Source organism: Rattus norvegicus, chromosome 13 (assembly GCF_021556685.1).
Source record: "Rattus norvegicus strain SHRSP/BbbUtx chromosome 13, alternate assembly SHRSP_T2T, whole genome shotgun sequence".
Classification (NCBI taxonomy): domain Eukaryota; kingdom Metazoa; phylum Chordata; class Mammalia; order Rodentia; family Muridae; genus Rattus; species Rattus norvegicus.
In genome coordinates this window covers 12380063-12405644 of record NC_141546.1, presented here as the reverse complement: position 1 = coordinate 12405644, position 25582 = coordinate 12380063, and the positions used below count along the sequence as shown (strand labels likewise).

At 37.9% G+C, this 25582-nt stretch overlaps 1 protein-coding gene across 1 annotated transcript in view; it reads left to right on the top strand.

The window, feature by feature from the left end:
* The window catches only part of Cntnap5bl1 (contactin associated protein family member 5B like 1), a 985855-nt gene that overhangs the window by 791107 nt on the left and 169166 nt on the right, over positions 1-25582 (top strand). The window contains 3 exon segments of the mRNA NM_001329899.4: positions 10301-10418; positions 23423-23550; positions 23720-23890. Coding sequence (NP_001316828.2) covers positions 10301-10418; positions 23423-23550; positions 23720-23890 — 417 coding nt within the window.

Below are 25582 nucleotides of genomic sequence, written 5' to 3'. Positions count from 1 at the left end.
GCCTATGATTCATTAGAAAGGCATGGTATGTAATGATACAAAGATTCCATGGCAGAAAATGGGACTGGATTAAAATCAGAGTTTGCTCCTTCTTTTGACATGTTGATGTAAACAGAATATAAAGATCTGAGTGTGCACCACCGCAAAACACCAATTCTTGTACCTAAGACTCCAGGAATATTATACAAGAAGAACTGGAAAGATTGCAAGAGCCAGGGCATTAGAAAGCCGGCTTCATTCTGTGTTCTAGAAATTACAGAGAAGCTATATGCATGATCCATCAACAATAGGGTTGCTCAAAGAGGAATAATGAAAATACCAGTATAGAAGCTGATGTAGAATGAGAAACTCTGATAGGAGTCAACTCCTAGAAAAACAACTACAGTAACTAATCACTGCTAAGAGAGGAAGAGTTAGGTTTTCCCAGGAATGACTTCCCTAATTGGCTTTCCAGCAGTAAAAGGTCAGGCCAGAAATCATAAGAAAACAAGCAATAATAAATGTACTTACCATGATCTGCTTACGTATTCATGCATATATGCTTAATAATAATAGAAATGACTATAAAAATAAGAAGACCATTAGTATAAAAGGGAGGGATGTGAGCAATGGCACATGGGAAGAAGGGATGAAGGAAGGAAGGTGAATTGGGGAGATAGTGTAATTATATTTTAATTTACACTTAAAATAGATAAAGAATGCTAATTCCCAAGAAAGAATGTGACACAAAACACACGCACACAAAATTGAATTGAAACAACAATAATGTTTCAATTATTGTTCAACAACAGTTCAGTTCAGTACAGTAGCATCTCTGCTTTCACAGGGTTTCTAGCAACTTGCTTGTACTGTTTGTAAAGTTAGCTGCACTGCTCCTGAACCCAGATATAGCTAAACTCTAGGCTTTCATGTAGACATGAGTAAGAGGCTGAATGTTTATTGTTTATAAAGTGTAACAATTCTAAATTCAAGAAGACTCTCCAATTTGAACTCATTTAATTGAACCCTAATTGTGCAAATAGGCTGCTCCATGACTTCACCTGGATTTCTTGTATCAAAATCATATGACCTATGTGTCAATAAACTAGATTCATATATAATTTTCTACAAAGTGGATTACATTTTCTTTTTTTTCTTTTAAATAGTTTTTTTTATTATTAACTTGAGTATTTCTTATATACATTTCGAGTGTTATTCCCTTTCCCGGTATCCGGGCAAACATCCCCCTCCCCCCTCCCCTTCCTTATGGGTGTTCCCCTCCCAACCCTCCCCCCATTGCCGCCCTCCCCCCACCAGTCTAGTTCACTGGGGGTTCAGTCTTAGCAGGACCCAGGGCTTCCCCTTCCACTGGTGCTCTTACTAGGATATGCATTGCTATCTATGAGGTCAGAGTCCAGGGTCAGTCCATGTATAGTCTTTGGGTAGGGCTTAGTCCCTGGAAGCTCTGGTTGCTTGGCATTGTTGTACATATAGAGTCTCGAGCCCCTTCAAGCTCTTCCAGTTCTTTCTCTGATTCCTTCAACGGGGGTCCTATTCTCAGTTCAGTGGTTTGCTGCTGGCATTCGCCTCTGTATTTGCTGTATTCTGGCTGTGTCTCTCAGGAGCGATCTACATCCGGCTCCTGTCGGCCTGCACTTCTTTGCTTCATCCATCTTGTCTAATTGGATGGCTGTATATGTATGGGCCACATATGGGGCAGGCTCTGAATGGGTGTTCCTTCTGCCTCTATTTTAGTCTTTGTCTCTCTATTCCCTGCCAAGGGTATTCTTGTTCCCCTTTTAAAGAAGGAGTGAAGCATTCACATTTTGATCATCCGTCTTGAGTTTCATGTGTTCTAGGCATCTAGGGTAATTCAAGCATTTGGGCTAATAGCCACTTATCAATGAGTGCATACCATGTATGTCTTTCTGTGATTGGGTTAGCTCACTCAGGATGATGTTTTCCAGTTCCAACCATTTGCCTATGAATTTCATAAAGTCATTGTTTTTGATAGCTGAGTAATATTCCATTGTGTAGATGTACCACATTTTCTGTATCCATTCCTCTGTTGAAGGGCATCTGGGTTCTTTCCAGCTTCTGGCTATTATAAATAAGGCTGCGATGAACATAGTGGAGCACGTGGCTTTTTTATATGTTGGGGCATCTTTTGGGTATATGCCCAAGAGAGGTATAGCTGGATCCTCAGGTAGTTCAATGTCCAATTTTCTGAGGATTCTCCAGACTGATTTCCAGAATGGTTGTACCAGTTTGCAATCCCACCAACAATGGAGGAGTGTTCCTCTTCCTCCACATCCTCGCCAGCATCTGTTGTCCCCTGAGTTTTTGATCTTAGCCATTCTCACTGGTGTGAGGTGAAATCTCAGGGTTGTTTTGATTTGCATTTCCCTTATGACTAAAGATGTTGAACATTTCTTTAGGTGTTTCTCAGCCATTTGGCATTCCTCAGCTGTGAATTCTTTGTTTAGCTCTAAACCCCATTTTTAATAGGGTTATTTGTTTCCCTGCGGTCTAACTTCTTGAGTTCTTTGTATATTTTGGATATAAGGCCTCTATCTGTTGTAGGATTGGTAAAGATCTTTTCCCAATCTGTTGGTTGCCGTTTTGTCCTAACCACAGTGTCCTTTGCCTTACAGAAGCTTTGCAGTTTTATGAGATCCCATTTGTCGATTCTTGATCTTAGAGCGTAAGCCATTGGTGTTTTATTTAGGAAATTTTTTCCAGTGCCCATGTGTTCCAGATGCTTCCCTAGTTTTTCTTCTATTAGTTTGAGTGTGTCTGGTTTGATGTTGAGGTCCTTGATCCACTTGGACTTAAGCTTTGTACAGGGTGATAAGCATGGATCGATCTTCATTCTTCTACATGTTGACCTCCAGTTGAACCAGCACCATTTGCTGAAAATGCTATCTTTTTTCCATTTGATGGTTTTGGCTCCTTTGTCAAAAATCAAGTGACCATAGGTGTGTGGGTTCATTTCTGGGTCTTCAATTCTATTCCATTGGTCTATCTGTCTGTCTCTGTACCAATACCATGCAGTTTTTATCACTATTGCTCTGTAATACTGCTTGAGTTCAGGGATAGTGATTCCCCCTGAAGTCCTTTTATTGTTGAGGATAGCTTTAGCTATCCTGGGTTTTTTGTTATTCCAGATGAATTTGCAAATTGTTCTGTCTAACTCTTTGAAGAATTGGATTGGTATTTTGATGGGGATTGCATTGAATCTGTAGATTGCTTTTGGTAAAATGGCCATTTTTACTATATTAATCCTGCCAATCCATGAGCATGGGAGATCTTTCCATCTTCTGAGGTCTTCTTCAATTTCCTTCTTCAGTGTCTTGAAGTTCTTATTGTACAGATCTTTTACTTGCTTGGTTAAAGTCACACCGAGGTACTTTATATTATTTGAGTTTATTATGAAGGGTGTCGTTTCCCTAATTTCTTTCTCGGCTTGTTTCTCTTTTGTGTAGAGGAAGGCTACTGATTTATTTGAGTTAATTTTATACCCAGCCACTTTGCTGAAGTTGTTTATCAGCTTTAGTTGTTCTCTGGTGGAACTTTTGGGATCACTTAAATACACTATCATATCATCTGCAAACAGTGATATTTTGACTTCTTCTTTTCCCATCTGTATCCCCTTGACCTCCTTTTGTTGTCTGATTGCTCTGCCTAGAACTTCAAGAACTATATTGAATAAGTAGGGAGAGAGTGGGCAGCCTTGTCTAGTCCCTGATTTTAGTGGGATTGCTTTGAGTTTTTCTCCATTTAGTTTAATGTTAGCAACTGGTTTGCTGTATATGGCTTTTACTATGTTCAGGTATGGGCCTTGAATTCCTATTTTTTCCAGGACTTTTATCATGAAGTGGTGTTGAATTTTGTCAAATGCTTTCTCAGCGTCTAATGAAATGATCATGTGGTTTTGTTCTTTCAGTTTGTTTATATAATGGATCACATTGATGGTTTTCCGTATATTAAACCATTCCTGCATGCCTGGGATGAAGCCTACTTGGACATGGTGGATGATTGTTTTGATGTGCTCTTGGATTCGGTTTGCCAGAATTTTGTTGAGTATTTTTGCGTCGATATTCATAAGGGAAATTAGTCTGAAGTTCTCTTTCTTTGTTGTGTCTTTGTGTGGTTTAGGTATAAGAGTAATTGTGGCTTCGTAGAAGGTATTCGGTAGTGATCCATCTGTTTCAATTTTGTGGAATAGTTTGGATAATATTGGTATGAGGTCTTCTCTGAAGGTTTGGTAGAATTCTGCACTAAACCCGTCTGGACCTAGGCTCTTTTTGGTTGGGAGACCTTTAATGACTGCTTCTATTTCCTTAGGAGTTATGGGGTTGTTTAACTGGTTTATCTGTTCCTGATTTAACTTCGGTACCCGGTATCTGTCTAGGAAATTGTCCATTTCCTGAAGATTTTCAAGTTTTGTTGAATATAGGTTTTTATAGTAAGATCTGATGATTCTTTGAATTTCCTCTGAATCTGTTGTTATGTCTCCCTTTTCCTTTCTGATTTTGTTAATTTGGACGCACTCTCTGTGTCCTCTCGTTAGTCTGGCTAAGGGTTTATCTATCTTGTTGATTTTCTCAAAGAACCAACTTTTGGTTCTGTTGATTCTTTCTATGGTCCTTTTTGTTTCTACTTGGTTGATTTCAGCTCTGAGTTTGATTATTTCCTGCCTTCTACTCCTCCTGGGTGTATGTGCTTCTTTTTGTTCTAGAGCTCTTAGGTGTGCTGTCAAGCTGCTGATATATGCTCTTTCCTGTTTCTTTCTGCAGGCACTCAGCGCTATGAGTTTTCCTCTTAGCACAGCTTTCATTGTGTCCCATAAGTTTGGGTATGTTGTACCTTCATTTTCATTAAATTCTAAAAAGTTTTTAATTTCTTTCTTTATTTCTTCCTTGACCAGGTTATCATTGAGTAGAGCATTGTTCAATTTCCAAGTATATGTGGGCATTCTTCCTTGATTGTTATTGAAGACCAGTTTTAGGCCGTGGTGGTCCGATAGCATGCATGGGATTATTTCTATCTTTCTGTACCTGTTGAGGCCCGTTTTTTGACCAATTATATGGTCAATTTTGGAGAAAGTACCATGAGGAGCTGAGAAGAAGGTATATCCTTTTGCTTTAGGATAGAATGTTCTATAAATATCCGTTAAGTCCATTTGGCTCATGACTTCTCTTAGTCTGTCGACATCTCTGTTCAATTTCTGTTTCCATGATCTGTCCATTGATGAGAGTGGGGTGTTGAAATCTCCCACTATTATTGTGTTAGGTGCAATGTGTGTTTTGAGCTTTAGTAAGGTTTCTTTTACATATGTAGGTGCCCTTGTATTTGGGGCATAGATATTTAGGATTGAGAGTTCATCTTGGTGAATTTTTCCTTTGATGAATATGAAGTGTCCTTCCTTAACTTTTTTGATGACTTTTAATTGAAAATTGATTTTATTTGATATTAGAATGGCTACTCCAGCTTGCTTCTTCTGACCATTTGCTTGGAAAATTGTTTTCCAGCCTTTCACTCTGAGGTAATGTCTGTCTTTGTCTCTGAGGTGTGTTTCCTGTAGGCAGCAGAATGCAGGGTCCTCGTTGCGTATCCAGTTTGTTAATCTATGTCTTTTTATTGGGGAGTTGAGGCCATTGATGTTGAGAGATATTAAGGAATAGTGATTATTGCTTCCCGTTATATTCATATATGGATGTGAGGTTATGTTTGTGTGCTTTCATTCTCTTTGTTTTGTTGCCAAGACGATTAGTTTCTTGCTTCTTCTAGGTTATAGCTTGCCTCCTTATGTTGGGCTTTACCCTTTATTATCCTTTGTAGTGCTGGATTTGTAGAAAGATATTGTGTAAATTTGGTTTTGTCATGGAATATCTTGGTTTCTCCATCTATGTTAATTGAGAGTTTTGCAGGATACAGTAACCTGGGCTGGCATTTGCGTTCTCTTAGGGTCTGTATGACATCAGTCCAGGATCTTCTGGCCTTCATAGTTTCTGGCGAGAAGTCTGGTGTGATTCTGATAGGTCTGCCTTTACATGTTACTTGACCTTTTTCCCTTACTGCTTTTAATATTCTTTCTTTATTTTGTGGGTTTGGTGTTTTGACTATTATGTGACGGGAGGTGTTTCTTTTCTGGTCCAATCTATTTGGAGTTCTGTAGGCTTCTTGTATGCCTATGGGTATCTCTTTTTTTAGGTTAGGGAAGTTTTCTTCTATGATTTTGTTGAAGATATTTACTGGTCCTTTGAGCTGGGAGTCTTCACTCTCTTCTATACCTATTATCCTTATGTTTGATCTTCTCATTGAGTCCTGGATTTCCTGTATGTTTTGGACCAGTAGCTTTTTCTGCTTTACATTATCTTTGACAGTTGAGTCAATGATTTCTATGGAATCTTCTGCTCCTGAGATTCTCTCTTCCATCTCTAGTATTCTGTTGGTGAAGCTTGTATCTACAGCTCCTTGTCTCTTCTTTTGGTTTTCTATATCCAGGGTTGTTTCCATGTGTTCTTTCTTGATTGCTTCTATTTCCATTTTTAATTCCTTCAACTGTTTGATTGTGTTTTCCTGGAATTCTTTCAGGGATTTTTGCGATTCCTCTCTGTAGGCTTCTACTTGTTTATTAATGTTTTCCTGTGTTTCCCTAAGGGAGTTCTTCACATCTTTCTTGAATTCCTCCAGCATCATGATCAAATATGATTTTGAAACTAGATCTTGCTTTTCTGGTGTGTTTGGATATTCCATGTTTGTTTTGGTGGGAGAATTGGGCTCCGATGATGCCAAGTAGTCTTGGTTTCTGTTGCTTGGGTTCCTGTGCTTGCCTCTCGCCATCAGATTATCTCTAGTGTTACTTTGTTCTGCTATTTCTGACAGTGGCTAGACTGTCCTATAAGCCTGTGTGTCAGGAGTGCTGTAGACCTGTTTTCCTGTTTTCTTTCAGCCAGTTATGGGGACAGAGTGTTCTGCTTTCGGGCGTGTAGTTTTTCCTCTCTACAGTTCTTCAGCTGTTCCTGTGGGCCTGTGTCTTGAGTTCACCAGGCAGCTTTCTTGCAGCAGAAAAGTTGGTCTTACCTGTGGTCCTGAGGCTCAAGTTCGCTCGTGGGGTGCTGCCCACGGGCTCTCTGCGGTGGCAGCAACCAGGAATACCTGTGCCGCCCCTTCCAGGAGCTTCAGTTCACCAGGGTTCCAGATGGTCTTTGGTGTTTTCCTCTGGCGTCTGAGATGTGTGTACGGAGAGCAGTCTCTTCTGGTTTCCCTGGCTTTTCTGCCTCTCTGAAGGTTTAGCTCTCCCTCCCATGGGATTTGGGTGCAGAGAACTGTTTATCTGGTCTGTTTCCTTCAGGTTCCTGCGTGTCTCAGGCAGGGGTCCTGCCGCTCCTGGGCCCTCCCCCACGGGAGCCCAGAGGCCTTATACAGTTTCCTCTTGGGCCAGGGATGTGGGCAGGGTTGAGCAGTGTTGGTGGTCTCTTCTGCTCTGCAGCCTCAGGAGTGCCCACCTGACCAGGCAGTTGGGTCTCTCTCTCACAGGGTCTGGGAGCAGAGAGCTGCTGCGGTCCGGGATCCGAGGGTGTGGGACTTCCAGTAAACACAGAACGTGCCCAGTCCTAGAGGAATTCTGCTTCCGTGTGTCCCAAGCTCACCAGGCAGCTTTCTTGCAGCAGAAAAGTTGGTCTTACCTGTGGTCCCGAGGCTCAAGTTCGCTCGTCGGATTACATTTTCAAGAGAGAGATATGGCCTCATTGGTTGCGTTTTGTTGTTTGTGTATTTGTTTGTTTGCTTTTTGCGATTATGAGGACCTGAGTTAAATTGGTAGAACCATGTCAATAAAAAATAAAAGCAAAAACAAACAGGAGCCATGTAAATACTCAGTATGTCATGAATATCTGTAGTTCTGGTGTTGAGACTAGAGACAAGAGGATCCCAGGACCTTCTTACTCAACTAGTCTAACTGAATTGATATATTCTCGGTTCAAAGAGAGATTCTGTCTCAAAAAATGATGTGGAAAATGGTTGTGAAAGATACTGGACACCATCTCTGGCTTCTACTTGCACACACATGCTTGTGCATTCAGGTACACACACACACACACACACACACACACACAAACACACACACACACACACACACTTTTTCATTTTTTTTAAGCCATTCCCCTGTAATTTTCATATTCGTACCCATTTAGGGAACTTCATGTATCACGGTATTTCATACTGATTAGTACAAGAAGTGATAGTGGAATGAAGATATACTTTTCCAGCTATTCTCAAGATTTCGCATCCTAAAATAATTATTATTTTCACAAAAAAACTTCCCCCTTTTTTGTGTTTTATAGCATTGGACTTCTAAATGTTTTCTTCATGCTTATTTGCCTCAAAGATTTCTGGGAGGTTTAGATGAGTAAAAAATTCAGAGAAAGTGAATGCTCTGTATATGTGGATAAAGACTGTATGAAAAATAAGAATTTTCCTGTGCAAAAAATACTAATTGTGTAAAATCTGAATATACCAGAACTAACACACCAAAATTTTGAAGTTCTTCAGAATTGTTTTGTATTGAGGTAATTCATCTTGTTGCCTTGGTTGGTCTATGACGTGTTATATAGGGAAGAACAATGTTGAACTTCTGATCCTTGTCTCCAACTCACAACTGCTTGGATTGCAGGCCCACACCACTGTATTTGGTTTATGTATATGGTGATGAGAAACCAAACCAGAACTCCTTGCAAGCTAAGTAAGCATTAAACGACAATTGCACTATACCCACTGTCTGAACAATAAACTCTTAAATCTTGAAAATAATGAAAAACTGCCATCAATACCTTTATTTTAAGTATCTAACATATGCTAAACAAAAATAAGACATAAATTGCCAAGTGAAGCTGAGTTGGGAGTGTTCAGCTGATGCTATCCAAAGCCTCCATGTCTATTTTGGTTCTTGTTTAGGATATGCTATAATTTTTCTGGATCACAGCTATATGTGACTATGGTATTCACAGACAAGGGAAACGTAATATTGAAATCAGGACCCCACATTTATTATTGATTTTTGCTCCAATTTCTCAGTGAATCATTATTTCAGAATGCTTTCCCTGGCTTACAGGGGTATGGTCTGCATATGCTCATTCCCTCTTAGGTCTATGATCTTTAGAGTTCATGACTTTTCTTAGAGTAAAAGGTCACTTTGCTACTAGTATATTGTTGTAACAAAAAAATCAATGGGGAGAATACCTTTTTCATGTACTTAAAATCTATTTACCCTTAATTTCTACCCTTTACCATCTACTAAAAAGGATCACATATTTAGCTAATCTTGGTCTTTACTGTGTTACTTTGTCTTCAATAATTTTGAAGAGACATCATTCAATCCATATGTCTATGGAGGGGTGTGTGTGTGTGTGTTTTGTTTGTATAAAAGCTGATTTAAAATTTAGAAAGAAGATCATGAGAGTAATGTTAGGTAATGTAAATGATGAGGAAGAATAGAAATTTGCACACAGATCAAAGCTGTTGTTTTTTTCTTGTTTTGACTGATTTGTCATTGTTTCCCTTATTTATGAAAGATATGTGAAATCTTCTGCCTTTATATTGAAGTAAATAATCTTGGCATTCAAAAAGTATCAAATTCAGTTATACTTCTGAGGTAGTGATTGTGAAATTCAGGTTTGTTTTAAATTCCACTAACAGTACAATAGTAATCAAAAATATCTAGTCACTGAAAACACATGTGGCACTGACCCACTTAAAATCAATATTTAAAAACATTTTTTGAAGGGAGGAATTTTGCAAACTGGAAATTTTCCTTTTTCTCTTTCTTTGCCTAAAACTATATCAAATCATTCTGTTATGCATTATTTAAACTGTAAAATTTGCTCTGTTACACATATAAATAAAGTAAGCATTTAAAATCATTTTTGCTGAGTCATCTTGATGAGCTGTACTATTTTCTAGTCTGTATCAATTTGAGTTTCTGTCCCTGAAATTTCATGGTGTCATTCATCACTATGCTTTTTTCGTAAAGGTTTCTTTTTATATGCAAACCTGTATGCATGCATTAAAATATACAGAGTTGAAAGAAATAAAAGATGAAAGGCAAAATGAAATGCAGAATGTATGGAAAAGAGATGGGGAGGAGTGGAAAGAGAGATTTTATACGTATAAACACACACAAACACACACACACACACACATACACACACCAACACACACACACACACACACACACACACACACACACACCCCACTATGAGCTCCTCTATAGTCTTTCAGATTGCACTCCTGACTTATGAAACATCTTGTCTTTTAGATGAAGCCCCGTTCACCTGGTGGATTGGGAGGTCCAATGAAAGGCACCCTTACTGGGGAGGTTATGTTCCTGGAGTCCAGCAGTGTGGATGTGGCCTAGAGGAGAGCTGCCAGGAGATGTGAGTGTAAATATGGATGGTTTCTTCCACTGATGGTCTGTGTCTTTACCACCATTTAACAACTCTAACAGTACATTAAAATTTCTTAATTCTTAGTGATTTTGGCTTATTGATCATGTATATCTCACAAGAACCTTGATATTCCATAAGAGTATGTAAACTGGGGCTGAGAAATGGTGATTACAGAAAAGTTAAATGATTGCTTTCAATGTTATTCACATCTGTCAAATGGCAAGACCAGAATTCATACCCAACTCCATAGTACACCAAGGACCTAGTCCTCTTTTTTTTTATCAGCTCAGTCCCAGAAGGGAATGTCTAAAGTCTCATGTCTATTAGGTCTACACTATTTCTTACCTCTAGGAAAGCTTTATAGTTTCCACTGTATCAATTATACACACCACAGAGAAAGGTAAATACTGATGTTCAGCTTGCTTTCTCCTTTGTATACAGTTTGAGACCCTAGCCCAGAAAATGGTAGTGCATGTTTTAAAGTGTCCTTCTCACTTCAAGTAACCCAGTCTAGACACTAGATTCTATTATGTTGACAATCAAGAGGCACGATCATGACTAACGTTCATCTTCAAACTTAGAACTGTGTGAATATTTTAGGTAGTTGTTTTACAGCAGAGAAAGAGAGAGAGAGAGAGAGAGAGAGAGAGAGAGAGATTCTGTGATTCCACACACTTATATTCACTTGTGAGTTTGAGTCTCAAGTTCCCTCACTGTGTCTGGCATTAAGTATTATTTGCAAATTTATGAGCTCAGGATCTCAGGATGAAACCTTAACACTTTATCTTCACTTTACACTATGCTATTAGAGAAACAGACATAGAAATAAAATGATAAAATACAGAGTGGAAGTTGTCATTTCTCAGGAGCTGCCTACCTTCATTTTGAATCATTGTCTCTTACTAGAACCAGAAGGTTGTCTAGCAGACTAGACTAGACAGACTGAAAATTCAAAAGATCTGTCTATCTTCACTTCCCCATGTCTAGGATGAACTTAGGTCATTGTACCTTTTTTTTATGCATGGCTCATTTCCCTCATATTTATACTACAAACACTATCTTCATGGAATATTTAATTAGTCGCAGATCACCAAACATTTTATGGAATTTCAGTGAGCAAATTTTATCAGCGAAAAATATTATGATTTTATAAGGCATAATACTTGGTAGAATTTGAAATACACCTGTCACATCTACCCAACTCCTGTGTCTGTTGAAAAAAATGAAAGCAGAAAGCCAAAAACAATGCACAATGGTATTTCTACTCTAGGTATTTTGTATCAGGGTGGTCCATGGGGATTCCAGACAGAAGTCTCATAGAATCTCTAAGATCACATTGGAGAAGAATAGAGCTTCCCTCTTGCTAAGTGAGGTTTCTCAGGGAAACTTAGGCAAAATCTCAGCTGCCTGTGACTGTGTCCCTCCCTAAAAAGATTCAATTTTAAGTATTTTCCAGGTATAGTGGTTTGAGTTTGTTCATGGAGAGTTTATGAGAAGAGAAATTGATTGCTCGAGGGTTTCTGTTATACTCAAAATTTAAGTAAGTAAGGAAGAGGAAAGATAAAATAAGTACATCAGTCTTTTCCAACAACCGAGTATTGAATAAGGAAAATATGGCATGCATGCATAAACCTTTGAGCAGTAAAAAATGTAAATGTTTGTTTTGTCGTTCATTTCTTTTTGTAAAAAATTAAATGCAACTGCTTGTAAGTATTTTAATCATACTAAGCAAATCATAGAAAGAAAAAAATATACATTTTATCTCATTTATGGAGCTTTGCTTTTATATAAGTATATGAGTACATATACACATACTTGTGTGATGTTACATGCGTAATTATCACTATAGGTTGGTGCGTTCATGTATTCTTATGTGAAGGACAAAGTTTTAGTTGGCATCTTCTATTGTTTTTTCACTCTTTCTTTTCTCTCCCTTTGTCTGCTCCCCAAGGTGAATAACCCCAGGTTATTAAACCTAGACACTGGCTGACCCACGAGTTGCATGTATCCTCCTGACCTCTGGAGTGTTAGGGTTACAGACTAATATAGGCACATTGCTTTTTATATGGTTTCTGGTAATCTCAGCTCAAATACTCATGTGTTTGTCATAAACACTTTCACCTACTGAAGTATGTATCTCCCCATTCCACAAGGAAGAGCTTTCTGAAAGAGTCTAGTAGACATCTGAGAGTGGGCAAGAAAACCAAGGGGAGAGCTGTGTCCTGGACATGATGTAAGTGATTGGTGCACTTTGCAAGGAGGAGAAAGTAAGTGATCATCCAAGAGGAAGGAAAGCATATTTGAAGTTAGAGAGATCGAGAGATACAGCAATGGGTGCTTCCTCTGATAGATCACAGCACGGAATGTAAGTTTTCTCATCAAAATACAAGGTTTAACAAAAGTGAATCTCCTTCACAGAGAACTTCTACTGGCTTCTTTAATCATTTCAAAAGAAAATGAGGAGCATTTGACAGTTTCTAGGTCTCGTCATTAAATCTGCTGTTGGTGCATCCTTTTTTTTTTTTTTTGACCCAATTGATAAGATATAATTGCCCACCTAAACATGCAAAGCCCAGTACCACCCATCCCTTAGAACATTAATAACTACCTGTAAATACACAGAGTGGAATCTTAATGTCAAAAACTCCATCATCCTGTCACTGCTTCTCTGTCTCTCTGTCTCTGTCTCTCTCTGTGTCTCTGTCTCTGTCTCTCTCTCTTTCTCTGTCTCTCTCTCTCTCTCTCTCTCTCTCTCTCTCTCTCTCTCTCTCTCTCTCTCTTCCTTTCTGTTCCAGTCTCCTTCCCTTCCTTCAAACTTCTCTTCCGCCCATCTTTCCTTCTCCAATGACAGGCCTCCTTCTATCCTGTACCTGCCCCCCACCTGTATTTTACAAATTCAATTGGGGAGAAGTTTCTGGTGAAGTCACCTGATTCCTGAGCACATGACTAGGCAGCTTTCTTTGGGGCAGTAGAATTGGCATCAAAATACAGATAATTCCAGGACAAACCACATTTTCCCCTTTTTGTCCAGTTAAAAAGCCTTTTCACTATATATAAATTGAGTACAATTATTACCATTCTATAATTTATAAAATATAAGATATACTCAACACCCAGTCCATCACTATATCAGTTAAACAGAACATTTAATTAACCATTCCATGTTAAGAAAGGCTTAAAATCTATATTATATCTTGGCTAGTTTGTATACTATCAGATAAGTATCCAATAAAATATGTATATTCAGAGTTAAATAGCCTGATATACTAGGAGACTGTAATCAGCCTTCAACCCTGTCAGAAATCTGAGAAAGACCAGATATCTATACACAAAGGCAGCCTAGCACAGCTTCCAGAACTGAGAGGTTGTAGAGACAAATCTCCACTAGCACAGTCCCCTGTTAGCAACATGTGAGCACAAGCCTTCAGCCTTCTGGCCCCAAATCAACTAACAGACTCTTGAAATGCATATTTTGAAGGGCTGACCACCTGTCTTGGCAGAGTTTATCAGTCAACTATTTTGCATAATTTGTCCTTTTCTGGACAGTATTTGTCTGCAGATGAAACAGGCAGTTTTGTGCAGTGGCTGCCTAGCCACAAAGTATTGCCTCACCTGGAGGTAGAGATGTGCAAATTCTTCATTAAATCCACCAAAGGGGAACTGTTAGGAACAGCTATGTCTCAACAAAAGATAAATAATTATAAATCTCAAATTTTGTGGATTTCTGATGTTTTTGAAAATCATCCACTTATATAAGACAATCTCTTCTGTTGTCTCTATATCTCAATAATATCTTGAAAGTACTCTCACGTCAGTAATATACTTGCTATTTGACCCTTAACTCACATGTGTAATTAATTTAGAAGTTTGTAATGACATCAATATAAGGACTGGCTATAAACCTTATACTTTTAAACTTTTAACAAATAAATTCTATATCAAAGCAAAGATAGGATTTTAGCCTAGTTAACAAATGAGATTACGACTGTGTAACTCAATCTAGCTAATTCCTTCCTGTTACAATACAACCAATTTTAAATTCCTCATAAAAGCAACTTGAGAATAACAACTTTTGGCCCCCCAAAGTCCAGGGAACTGGGGTGATGACTCCTCTATAACTTATTCAAGCTGTAAATGGGCGTTGAAATATCCTTGGGGAAAGGGGGTAGGAAGAATGAAGCAAATGCTGTAGCAAATGTGCCTAACTGGACCCAGCTGAAAGTCTTTGAGACCAGGAATCCAAGTAGGCACACTCTGTAAAATATAACTCTCAAGAAAAAGGTTTAGAATCAAAATCTCTTTTTGTTTGTTTCTCCTGAATTAATTTTCTCAGGCAGTCTACCTCTATCAAATATGATCAGTATGACTCTGTGAGATTTCCAGAGCCTAATTACACTTTTTAGAACACAAAGACAAAATCTTTCTCCCAAAATACTGTGTTCCTTAGTCTGAAACCAGAAAAGCTTGTGTCTTGCACTCTCTCCCAGAGTAATAATATAACCATAAAACTCAAAGTCACACCCATCATGAAGACTAAGCAATTTTTTAAAAAGGAAGTAACCTAAACAATGAGCATGATAGGCTTTTGTACTCTGTGATGTCGGGAAATTAACCCAAAATTCCCATGGAGCCCACGTAAAGAGAATTCAAGCTTCCTGTGGTAAATATCAAAAGTAACCACAAACCCTCACTAGCCTGCATCAACAAGCCATATGGTCTTTAGCCGGGTAATTCATAAAACAAACCAAATACTTTCTATCAATTCCAATATCAATAAGCAACATATCAAACCAGGACTTTAGCCCAAAATATCTCAATATGTCAAGTTCTCTACCAGGAGCCACAGATTTTTCATTAACCTTAATAACTTCGATAATATATGTCTGCATTCACTCTCCCTGGTGTTACAGGCATTTATCACAACTCTCTTTTTGGAGTTAGTGACCAATTTTTCCCTATCTAAGTTCTGAACCATAGATGAAAATGAAAATGAAAATGAAAATGAAAATCCCCACATGATTCGGGTAATCTTTTTCCTTAAAACAAACTTAAACACCTTCTCTCAATTCTAAAACCAATAAGCCACTTAAAACTCAGGACTTCAGCCCAAAATATATCCATCTGTTAAGCTCTCTACCCAGAGCCACAGATTTTTCTTTAACCTTAATAACGTCTATAATATATGTCTGCATTCACTCTTCCTGGTGTTACAGACATTCATCACAACTCTCTACTTGGAGTTAGTGAATAATTTTTTTTTCTATCTGATTTCTGAACCATGGATGAAAATCCCCACCTGATGCAGGTAATCTCTTTACTCTCTATTTTCTAAAAACAAACTTAATCACCTTTTAATAATACCTGTAATTAAGAAGTAGCTTGTCTAATGAGGATTTCAACCCAAAATTCCCGTGGAGCCCACGCTAAAAGTTCTCTACCTGGAGTATCCTGAAAGACTTTATAAACAACTTGCTTTAAAAAGCAGCTTTTATCCTCTAACACTCTGAGCTGCCATTACTTATCACACAGCCTGGGACCCACAACCTGCCAGCCCAGGCTTTTTCCTATTTCTTTGTTAAATTCTCTACGCTTGAGATATCACATGACCTAACATGGCGCTGGCCTCCTCTTAGAAAATAAAAATTTTCTCTCAACTCTTAGGATTACTAGTGGATTCTTGTCCATCACATTGGTTCGCCATCTGTTGTTGTATAATATAAAACAATTAAAAAAAAGTATTGTGATCTTTTATCTCACTAGGTCCAGCACCACAGTGCCCCAAGATATCTGCTAAATATCTTGGCGGAAACATATCCCAACTCCTCGGTGGCCCAGTGTCTCCTGCCGCCACACATTTTGCTACACTCAAATCGTCACATAAAGAACACACAACACAATAATCTTTGACCCATTTGATAAGATATAATTGCCCCCCTAAACATACAAATCCTGGTACCATCCATCCCTTAGAACATTAATAACAACCTGTAAAAACACAAAGCAGAATCTTAACATCAGCCTCCATCATCCTGCCATGGCTTCTCTCTCTCTCCAGTGCATTCTTTTATAACATAGATTTCTGTTACTTTATAATTGGAAAACAAGCCTGTCCCTTCCTCTCTCTCTTTCTCTCTCATATTTTTCTCATTATATGGGTCCCTAAGACCACAAGCTGCTGTGTAGAACTACACCTCAGAGATATTATTTATGCAATGATATTGCAGTAATTTATGACTACTGATGGAGTTACTTCTCTTTGATGTACATTTCCTCTGCTCTTTCATAGGTAGGTTAAATGCAGCTCAGACTTAACTGGCATTGATTACATTGTAATCTGGGTTTTTCCATCTTCAGGCTATTATTTATAAGGGAACTGTGAACATAGTGGAGTAAGTTTTCTGGTTATGTATTGGAACATCATTTGGAGCGTTTGGGATTTAGCTCAGCGGTAGAGCCTGTATTGGAACATCATTTGGAGGGTTGGGGATTTAGCTCAGTGGTAGAGCACTTGCCTAGAAAGCATAAGGCCCTGGGTTTGGTCCCCAGCTCCAGAAAAAAAGAAAAAAAAAAGAAGTCAGCATGGAACATCATTTGGGTATATACCCAGGAGTGCTATACCTGGGTCTTCAGGAATTATTATGTCCAATATTCTGAGGAACCACAGCTGATTTCCACAGTTGTAACAGCTTGCAATCCCAACAACAGCAGCATTCCTATTGCTCTTTCTTCACATCTTAGCCAGTATCTGCTGTCACCTGAGTTTTGATCATAGCTTTTCTGACTGGTATAAGCTGGAATCTCAGGGTTGTTTTGATTTCCCTTTCCCTGATGACTAAGGATGTTGAACATTTTTAGGTGGTCCTCAGACATTCAATATTCCTCCATTGAGAATTAGTTTTTTAGCTCTGTACTCTATTTTTCAATAGGGTTATTTGATTCTCTGGAGTCTAACTTAAGTTCTTTGTGTATATTGGTTATTAGCCATCTATCAGATGAAGGATAGGTAAATCTCTTTTCACAGTGTGTTGGCTGCCATTTTGTCCTATTGAGAGTGTCCTATGACTTACAGAAGCTTTTCAATGTCATTTGACAATTCTTGATCTTAGTGCATAAGTCATTGGTGTTCTGGTCAGGAAATTATACCCTGTACCAATTCGTTCAAGGCTCTTCCCCACTTTCTCTTCTATTAATTTGAGTGTATCTGGTTTTATGCGGTTGTTCTTGGTCCACTTGGAACCTCAGCTTTGTAAATGGAGATAAGAATGTATCAATTTGCATTGTCTGTATTCAAGGGTGTCATTTACCTAATATCTTTCTCAGCATGTTTATTATTTGAGTAGAGAAAGGCTACTAATTCCTTTGAGTTAATTTTATATCCAGTCACTGTGCTGAAGTTTTTTATCATGTTTAGGAGTTCTGTGGGGCAAATTTTAGGGACACTTAAGTATAATATCATATTATCTTCAAATAGTAATGCTTCTACTTCTTCCTTTCCCGTTTTTATCTCATTGACATCCTTTTGTTGTCTGATTGCTCTGGCTACAAAGTCAACTAATATATTGAATAGGGAGAGAGCGGGTAGCTTTGTGTAGTCCCTTAATTTAGTGGGATTATTTCAAGTTTCTTTCCATTTTGTTTGATGTTGGCTACTGGAATGCTGTTGACCTATTTTATTAAGTTTAGGTATGGTCCTTGAATTCCTCATCTTTCAAAGACTTTTATGAGGAAGGATTGTTGAATTTTGTGAAATGTCAAAACATCCAATGAGAAGATTATGTATTTTTTTCTTTGATTTTGTTTACGTATAGTGGATTACACTGACAGATTTCCATATATTGAACCATCCATGCATCCCTGGGATGAAGTCTACTTGATCATGTTGGATGATGTTCTTGGATTCAGTTTGTGAAAAATTTATTGAGTATTTTTGCATGGATATTAATAAGGGAAATTGGTCTGAAATTCTCTTTCTTTATAGGGTCTTTCTGTGGTTTAGGTAAAAGTATAATTCTGGCTTCATAGAAGAAATTGGGTATGATTCCTTCTGTTTCTATTTTGTAGAATAGTTTGAAGAGTACTGATATTAGATCTTCTTTGGAGGTATGATAGAGTTCTGCACTTAATTGTTCTGGTCCTGGAATGTTCCGTTTTGGGAGACTTTTAATGAGTGCTTCTATTTCTGTCAGTGTTACGAGACTGCTTATGGATCCTGATTTAACTTTGGTACCTAGTATCTATCTAGAAAATTTTCCATTTCATCCAGATTTTCCAGTTTGGTTTCCTGTCCCTGTAGCTTCTGGGTAGTCTAGCTAAGGGTTTATCTATGTTGTTGATTTTCTCAAAGAGTTACACACACACACACACACACACACACACACACACACACACACACATATATATATGTAATTTCCAATTTGGTTGATTTCCACCCAGAGTTTGATTTTTTTTCTGTCTATTCCTCTTGGGTGTATTTTCTTATTTTTGTTCTAGAGCTTTCAGAAGTGTTGTCAAGCTGCTAATATATGCTCTTTCCAGGTTCTTATTGGAGGCACTCAGAGCTATGAGTTTTCCTCTTAGCACTGCTTATATTGAGTCCCATAAGTTTCGGTATGTTGTCCCTTCAGTTTCATTAAATTCTAAAAAGTCTTTAATTTCTTTCTTTATTTCATTCTTGACCAAGTTATCATTTAGTAGAGCATTGTTCAGCTTCCACATGTATGTGCACTTTCTGTTGTTTTTGTTGTTATTGAAGACCATCCTTAGTCCATGGCGATCTTATAGGATGCAAGGATTATTTCAGTCTTCTTATATCTGTTGAGGCCTGTTTTGTGACCAATTATATGGTTAATTTTGGAGAAGGTATTATGAGGTGCTGAGAAGAATGTGTATTTTTTTTTGTTTTATGATGAAATGTTCTGTAGATATCTGTTAAATCCATTTGATTCGAACTTTCTGTTAGCTTCACTATATTTCTGTTTATTTTCTGTTTCCATAATTTATGCACTGATAACAGCACAGTTTTAAATTTTCCCATTATTATTATGTGAGGTGCAATGTGTGCTTTGAGCTTTATTTAGTAAGGTTTCTTCTATAAATGTTGGTGCCCTTGCATTTGGAGCATAGATATTCAGGATTAAGAGTTCATTTTGGTGAATTTATTCTTTGATAAATATGAAGTGTCCTTCCTTATCTTTCTTGATAACTTTTGCTTAAAAGTTGATTTTATTTGATATTAGAATGCTATTCCAGCTTGTTTTTTGGGACCATTTGTTTGGAAACTTTTTTCTCAGTCTTTTACTCTAAGGAAGTGTCTGCATTTGTCACTGATGTGTGTTTCTTGAGGGCAACAAAATGCTGGGTACTGTTTATGTACCTACTTAGTCTGTGACTTTTTATTGAGGAACTGATTCCATTGATATTATAAATAATATTACAGAAAAGTGATTGTTATTTCCTGATATTTTTGTTGTAGATGAGGAATTGTTTGTATGGCTGTCTTCTTTACAGATTCTTGAAAGAAGATTAATATCTTGCTTTTTCTAGGATATAGTTTCACTTTTTGTGTAGGAGGTTTCCATCTATTATCCTTTGTAGGGCGGAATTTGTGTAAATATATTGTGTAAATTTGGTTTTGTCATGGAATATTTTGGTTTCACCATCTATGTTAATTGAGAGTTTTGCTGGGGATACTAGCCTGATCTGGCATTTGTGTTCTCTTATGTCTCTATGACATCTACCCAAGATCTTCTGGCTTTCATAGTCTCTGGTAAGAAGTCTGCTCTAATTCTGTTAGGCCTGCCTTTATAAGTTACTTGACCTTTTTCCCTTACTGTTTTTATTTTTCTTTGTTTGTGTATTTGGTGATTGGATTATTATGTGACAGAAGTAGTTTCTTTTTTAGTCTAGTCTGTTTTGTGTTCTGTAGGTGTCTTGTATGTTCTCGGGCATCTCTTTCTTTAGGTTAGGGAAGTTTTCTTCTATAAGTTTTTTGAAGATATTTCCTTATCCTTTAAATTGGGCATCTTTGCTCTCTATTATCCTTAGATTTGGCCTTCTCATTGTGTCCCAGATTTCCTGAATGTTTTGGGTTGGGATTTTTTTTTCCAATTTGTATTTTCTTTGACTGCTGTGTCAGTGTTTTCTGTGATATTTTTTGGACTTGAGATTCTCTCTTCTATCTCTTGCATTCTGTTGGTGATGATTGCATCTATGACTCCTGATCTATTCCTAGGTTTTCTATTTGCAGGGTCATCTCCCTTTGTGATGTCTCTATTGTTTCTATTTCCATTTTTAGAACCCTGATTGTTTTGTTCAATTCTGTCACCTGTTTGATTATGTTTTCATGGAATTCTTTAAGGGATTTTTGCATTTCCTCTTTAAGGGTTTCTGCCTGTGTCCTTCTGACTCTTTAGAGAGTTATTTATGTCCTTTCTAAAGTCCTCTATCATTATCATTAGATGTGGTTTTAAATCCAAACCTTGTTTTGCTGGTGTGCTGGGGTTATCCAGGACTCGATGTAATGGAGAACTTGGTTCTGTTGATGCCAAGTAGCCTTTGCTTTTGTTGCTTATGCTCTTGTGCTTGCTTCTTGCCATCAGGTTATCAATAGTTCTTCCTGCCCTTGGTGTCTCTGGCTGTATCCTGTCCCACCTGTAATCCTGGTTGAGTGAGGAATCCTCAGAGTCCAACTGCCTCTGTTATTCTGTGATTCTGACATCCTATAATCCTGTGATCCTGAGTGTATAATAGCTCCTGGGAGTCAAGCTGCCTCTTGGATTCTGAAATCCTGGTGTGACCAAGCTTCTAAGACCCTATTATATCAGAGGTCCTGGAAATCAAACATTCTCAGGGTCTTGCAGGAGTGGGTTCGGAGACAGAACCCTGGGTTTGCAGTAGACACTGGTGCAAGCTAGAAGGAACTCACACCTCTTGTTGCATAGGGTTTGTATTTTCCTAGTTTCTGTGAGGCGACCAGTTATGCTGGGTGTTGGAAAAGATGTTGTGGCCTCAACTATGATTTTGAGTATGTCAGAGGTCCAGGACTTCTGGTTATATCCAAAATTCTGTCAGTTAAGCTTCCTCAGTGATCCTGTGATCACGTGATCCTGCGCATTTCAGAGCACCCGTGAGCTGGGCTCCCTGTGAGTGCTTTGAGAGTGGATGCACAGCCTCAGGTCTGCTCTGGGTACAGATTCAAACTATGTTCCTAAGCATGTTAGAGCACCTAAGAGTCTAGTTTCCTCTGGGTATTGGGGAACTGGCTGCAGAGCCAGTGCCCAAGGTCTTCTCAGGGCACTGGATCAGATTGGAAGAAACTGTGCCACTGGCTTGGTGGAGAGTTGAGCATCCCTGGATCTTGGTGGACCCAGTTACACTGGGTGTTGTGAGACTGTTTCTTGGGCCTTCCTTCTTCTTAATTTCCTAAGATCTGTGAGTAGTATGATGGGTATTATGAACATTTTGGTTATTATCCATTTATCAGTGAGTACATATCATTCATGTCCTTTTGGGTCAGGCTTACCGCAGTCAGGATGGTATTTTCTAGTTCCATCCATTTGCCTGCAAATTTCATAATGTCCTAATTTTTAATAGCCAGATACAATTCCAAATTGATTAAGACTAATGGAGATACCTAAGCCAATTGTGGTCAGAGCCAATATGGAAGTGTTAGAGGAAGTAGCAAAGGAGCTGAAGAGGATTGCAACCCCATAGGAAGAACAGTATCAACTAACCCAGATCAATCAGAACTCCCTGAGACTAATCCAAAACCAAGTAGTATACATTGGCTGGTCCTGCCTGCACAAATGTAGCAAAGGACTGCTTTGTATGACCTCAGTGGTAGAGGATGTGATTAATCCTATGTATATTTGATGTGCCAGGGAAGAAAGATGTTGGAGGTGAGGTGAGGGTGGATAGGTGGGTGGGGAAAAACTCAGTGGTGGGGAGATAGGCAGTGAAGAAGTGGGGGGAAAGGGACAGGGAAGGGGGCAACTTTGGGAATATAAATAAATAAAATAATTTAACATAAAATAAAGCAATTTTTGAAAATTTAAAATAACAAGGTATTTTTCCTGTTAATGTGAGTTATATGCTCAAATCAAATATAAAATTTTCTATGTCATTTGGAAGAGTTCTCTTTTTTTTATACTTACTATGCCAATATGCTGATACAGGGTCATCAAGTGATATAGAAAAGATATCACAGTGTCCAAATTTAGCATATCCAGATTCAGGTCTCCATCCTCATAAACTGGTAGAGCTATATCCATAACAAAACACCACCAGGTTTTTACTTCCAAATGTAATGCTTTGAGAAGTGTTAACATCTTTACATTGATACCACAGAGAAGTTTAAAGGAGGAGGAAACATTGGCTTTGTCTTTTATTCCTATTAAAAGAAAACTGTAAATCCTTTTTGGCATAGTTATCAAGAATAAAGCCAGAAAAAAAGATTTTTCTAAAGAACAAAGCAAAAAGGAGCCAGTTAACTATAGAGGTTCATTTAAATACAATTTAAAAGGTGATAGGAAACATTCAAAGCTCATTAAAATCTGTGTGTGGGTCAGCAGGGTCCTCTAAGTGAGTATTGATAAGGATTTATGATGTCTGTTTTTAAGTTAGTTCCTTAGATAGTAGATCTTCTTTTATAGCAAAGTGAAGTGTTGTTTCATGCCACATAAATATTGCAGTGAGGATTTGGGTCCTCTTGGCCACAATCAGCACTATGATATTTGTAAACTACCTGTGCTCCTGAAAACACATTTAGGGAAGATATAAAACCCTATGGTTTTTGGTTACAGGCCATGGCCTATGTTACTAGTATGCCAAGTATTCTCACTTGCTGGAAATAAAAGGCCTCTGTTAAGCTCCTTCCAACTATAACCAGCCTGCATGCAAACTGAGTCCATTTATAAAATAGAGGTCTTTACACAGAAACTGTAGATAATGTACATTTTACCCTTCTTTTCTCTCCCTAAATTTATGTTTTGCAGAGCAAGCAATACTGGTTTTCTTTCCTCCAAAGATCATTTGCCTGTAACTCAGATAATTATCACTAACAGCAACAGAACAAACTCAGAAGCAGCTTGGAGAATTGGCCCCTTGCGTTGCTATGGTGACCGTGAGTAATCCCCCACCCCCCTGCACACCCACACCACCATCTCCTTCTGATGTTTCCCTTTCCCTTTTCCATTCAGTTTCCTAGTCTGGAAACTTACCCACAACCCATTTATTTTTACACAGCTCATTGGAGATAAACCAATCATGTTTTAGGTCTCTGTGCTTCACAGGACACTTCTGGAACGCCGTCTCATTTTCTACCGAAGCGTCTTACCTCCACTTTTCTGCCTTCCATGTGGAATTCAGCGCTGATATTTCCTTCTTTTTTAAAACCACTGCTTTATCTGGCATTTTCCTAGAAAACCTTGGCATTAAAGGTTTCCTCCGACTTGAAATGAGCTGTAAGTGCCATTATTTATTAGCCTAATGTCAGTGATTTATGGAGTTTTACTTTATCTCTGCTACCAGCCAAAAACACAGTTTTTAGCAGCAAGTTAATTTCACTGGCTATCAGAAAAAATACCACTTACTCTGTCATAGGCAGCTAGTGTGTTATGAGTCATTACGTTCTATGAGAGTTGGTAATTGTTTCATCAGGATATGGGCATTCCAAGCATAGTCATGTATACATTTTGCAGGCTGCATTATTTATTAAGACATAGTCATTTATTTAGCTGTCACTTTTAGCTGTGACACTCCAACAACATACACTATGAGAAACAGAGATAACTACTATTGACCACTCTATTTATATTCAGGATCTACTTTACTATTGTTTCTATATTTCAGAAGTCATTTTTTGTTTGTTTGTTTTTGTTTTGGTGGGGGGGTTGTGGGGGGTGTTTGTTTGTTTTGTGATCTGGGAAAATAGCTCAATAAATGACTTTCATCCAAGCATGAAGACATAAGTTCAGTTCCCCAGAACCTAAGCACCATAGCCAAAAATTAACCATGATGAAGGAGGCACAGACAGGCAGAGCAGTGCTGTTCATCTAGCAAATTTGGTGAGCCCCAGGTTCAGCAGAGACTCTGTTCCAAAGAATGAGATAGAGAGTAAATGAAGAGGGACTTGGGCATCAACTTCTGGCATTCATGACTAGGCAAAACCCTCTCATCTCCCACCCCTCCCAATCCCAAATACACAATCACACACACACACACACACACACACAGACACACACACACACACACACACACACACACACACACACACACGCATGCATGCTCACGCACATCCAATTTCTCATAGCCCACCAATAGAAGATTGTAACTAGTCAGTGAAAAGTCATGCTGAATCTTTTTTTTCTTACCAGCAGTAATGTGTTTGTAAGTTTAGATGCATGATTTATACCTTTGTAATATCCCTACACCATCTCTGACAACTGCAAAATAATGATCATGAAGCCACATGAACACTGAAGAAATATGGATCAGACAACTTTCTACTGTGAGACATTGTATGTCAGCATGTTAAGAAAAATACATGCAAGGAACAAAAATATGATTAATTAATCTTTATTAAAATGGGAAAATGTATTTTCTCTGTTTCAGTAACAATAACTTTAAAAGTCTGTCTATAAATTTGTATTTCTGAAAACTTGTCAATGACTTCATTAAAGTTGGTTCCCCATACTTGTTCATGTTCAAATGAGACTAGAAATTATTTGAGCCTATTTATTTTCTATTACACTGAGAAGATAATATTTTTCATATTTTATTCATTTTCAATAAGTTTTGTTTTTCATAAAACATAATAGATATTCAAATGTTTTAGGAAGATTTTTTTCAACACAAGGACATGTTTGGTAAAGCAAATCATTTTTTAATAGACTTTAAAAGATTATAACACTCTTTATATCTGTCTTTGCCAGGATCAATCCAAAGATTTCAAAATATCTAAATAATAAAAAATCTTTCCAGAAAATATATTAATACAGAATTCATCATAGATTTTTTCCTGCTTGATAGAAAATTATCAAGGGTTTTCAGTAGCTTGAATTCTCTTGATTCTATTGCTAACACTTATGTTTGTATACATTCAGATTTAAGAGAGTAATGGAAAAAATAGATGAAAGGGAAAAATGCTTTCTTAC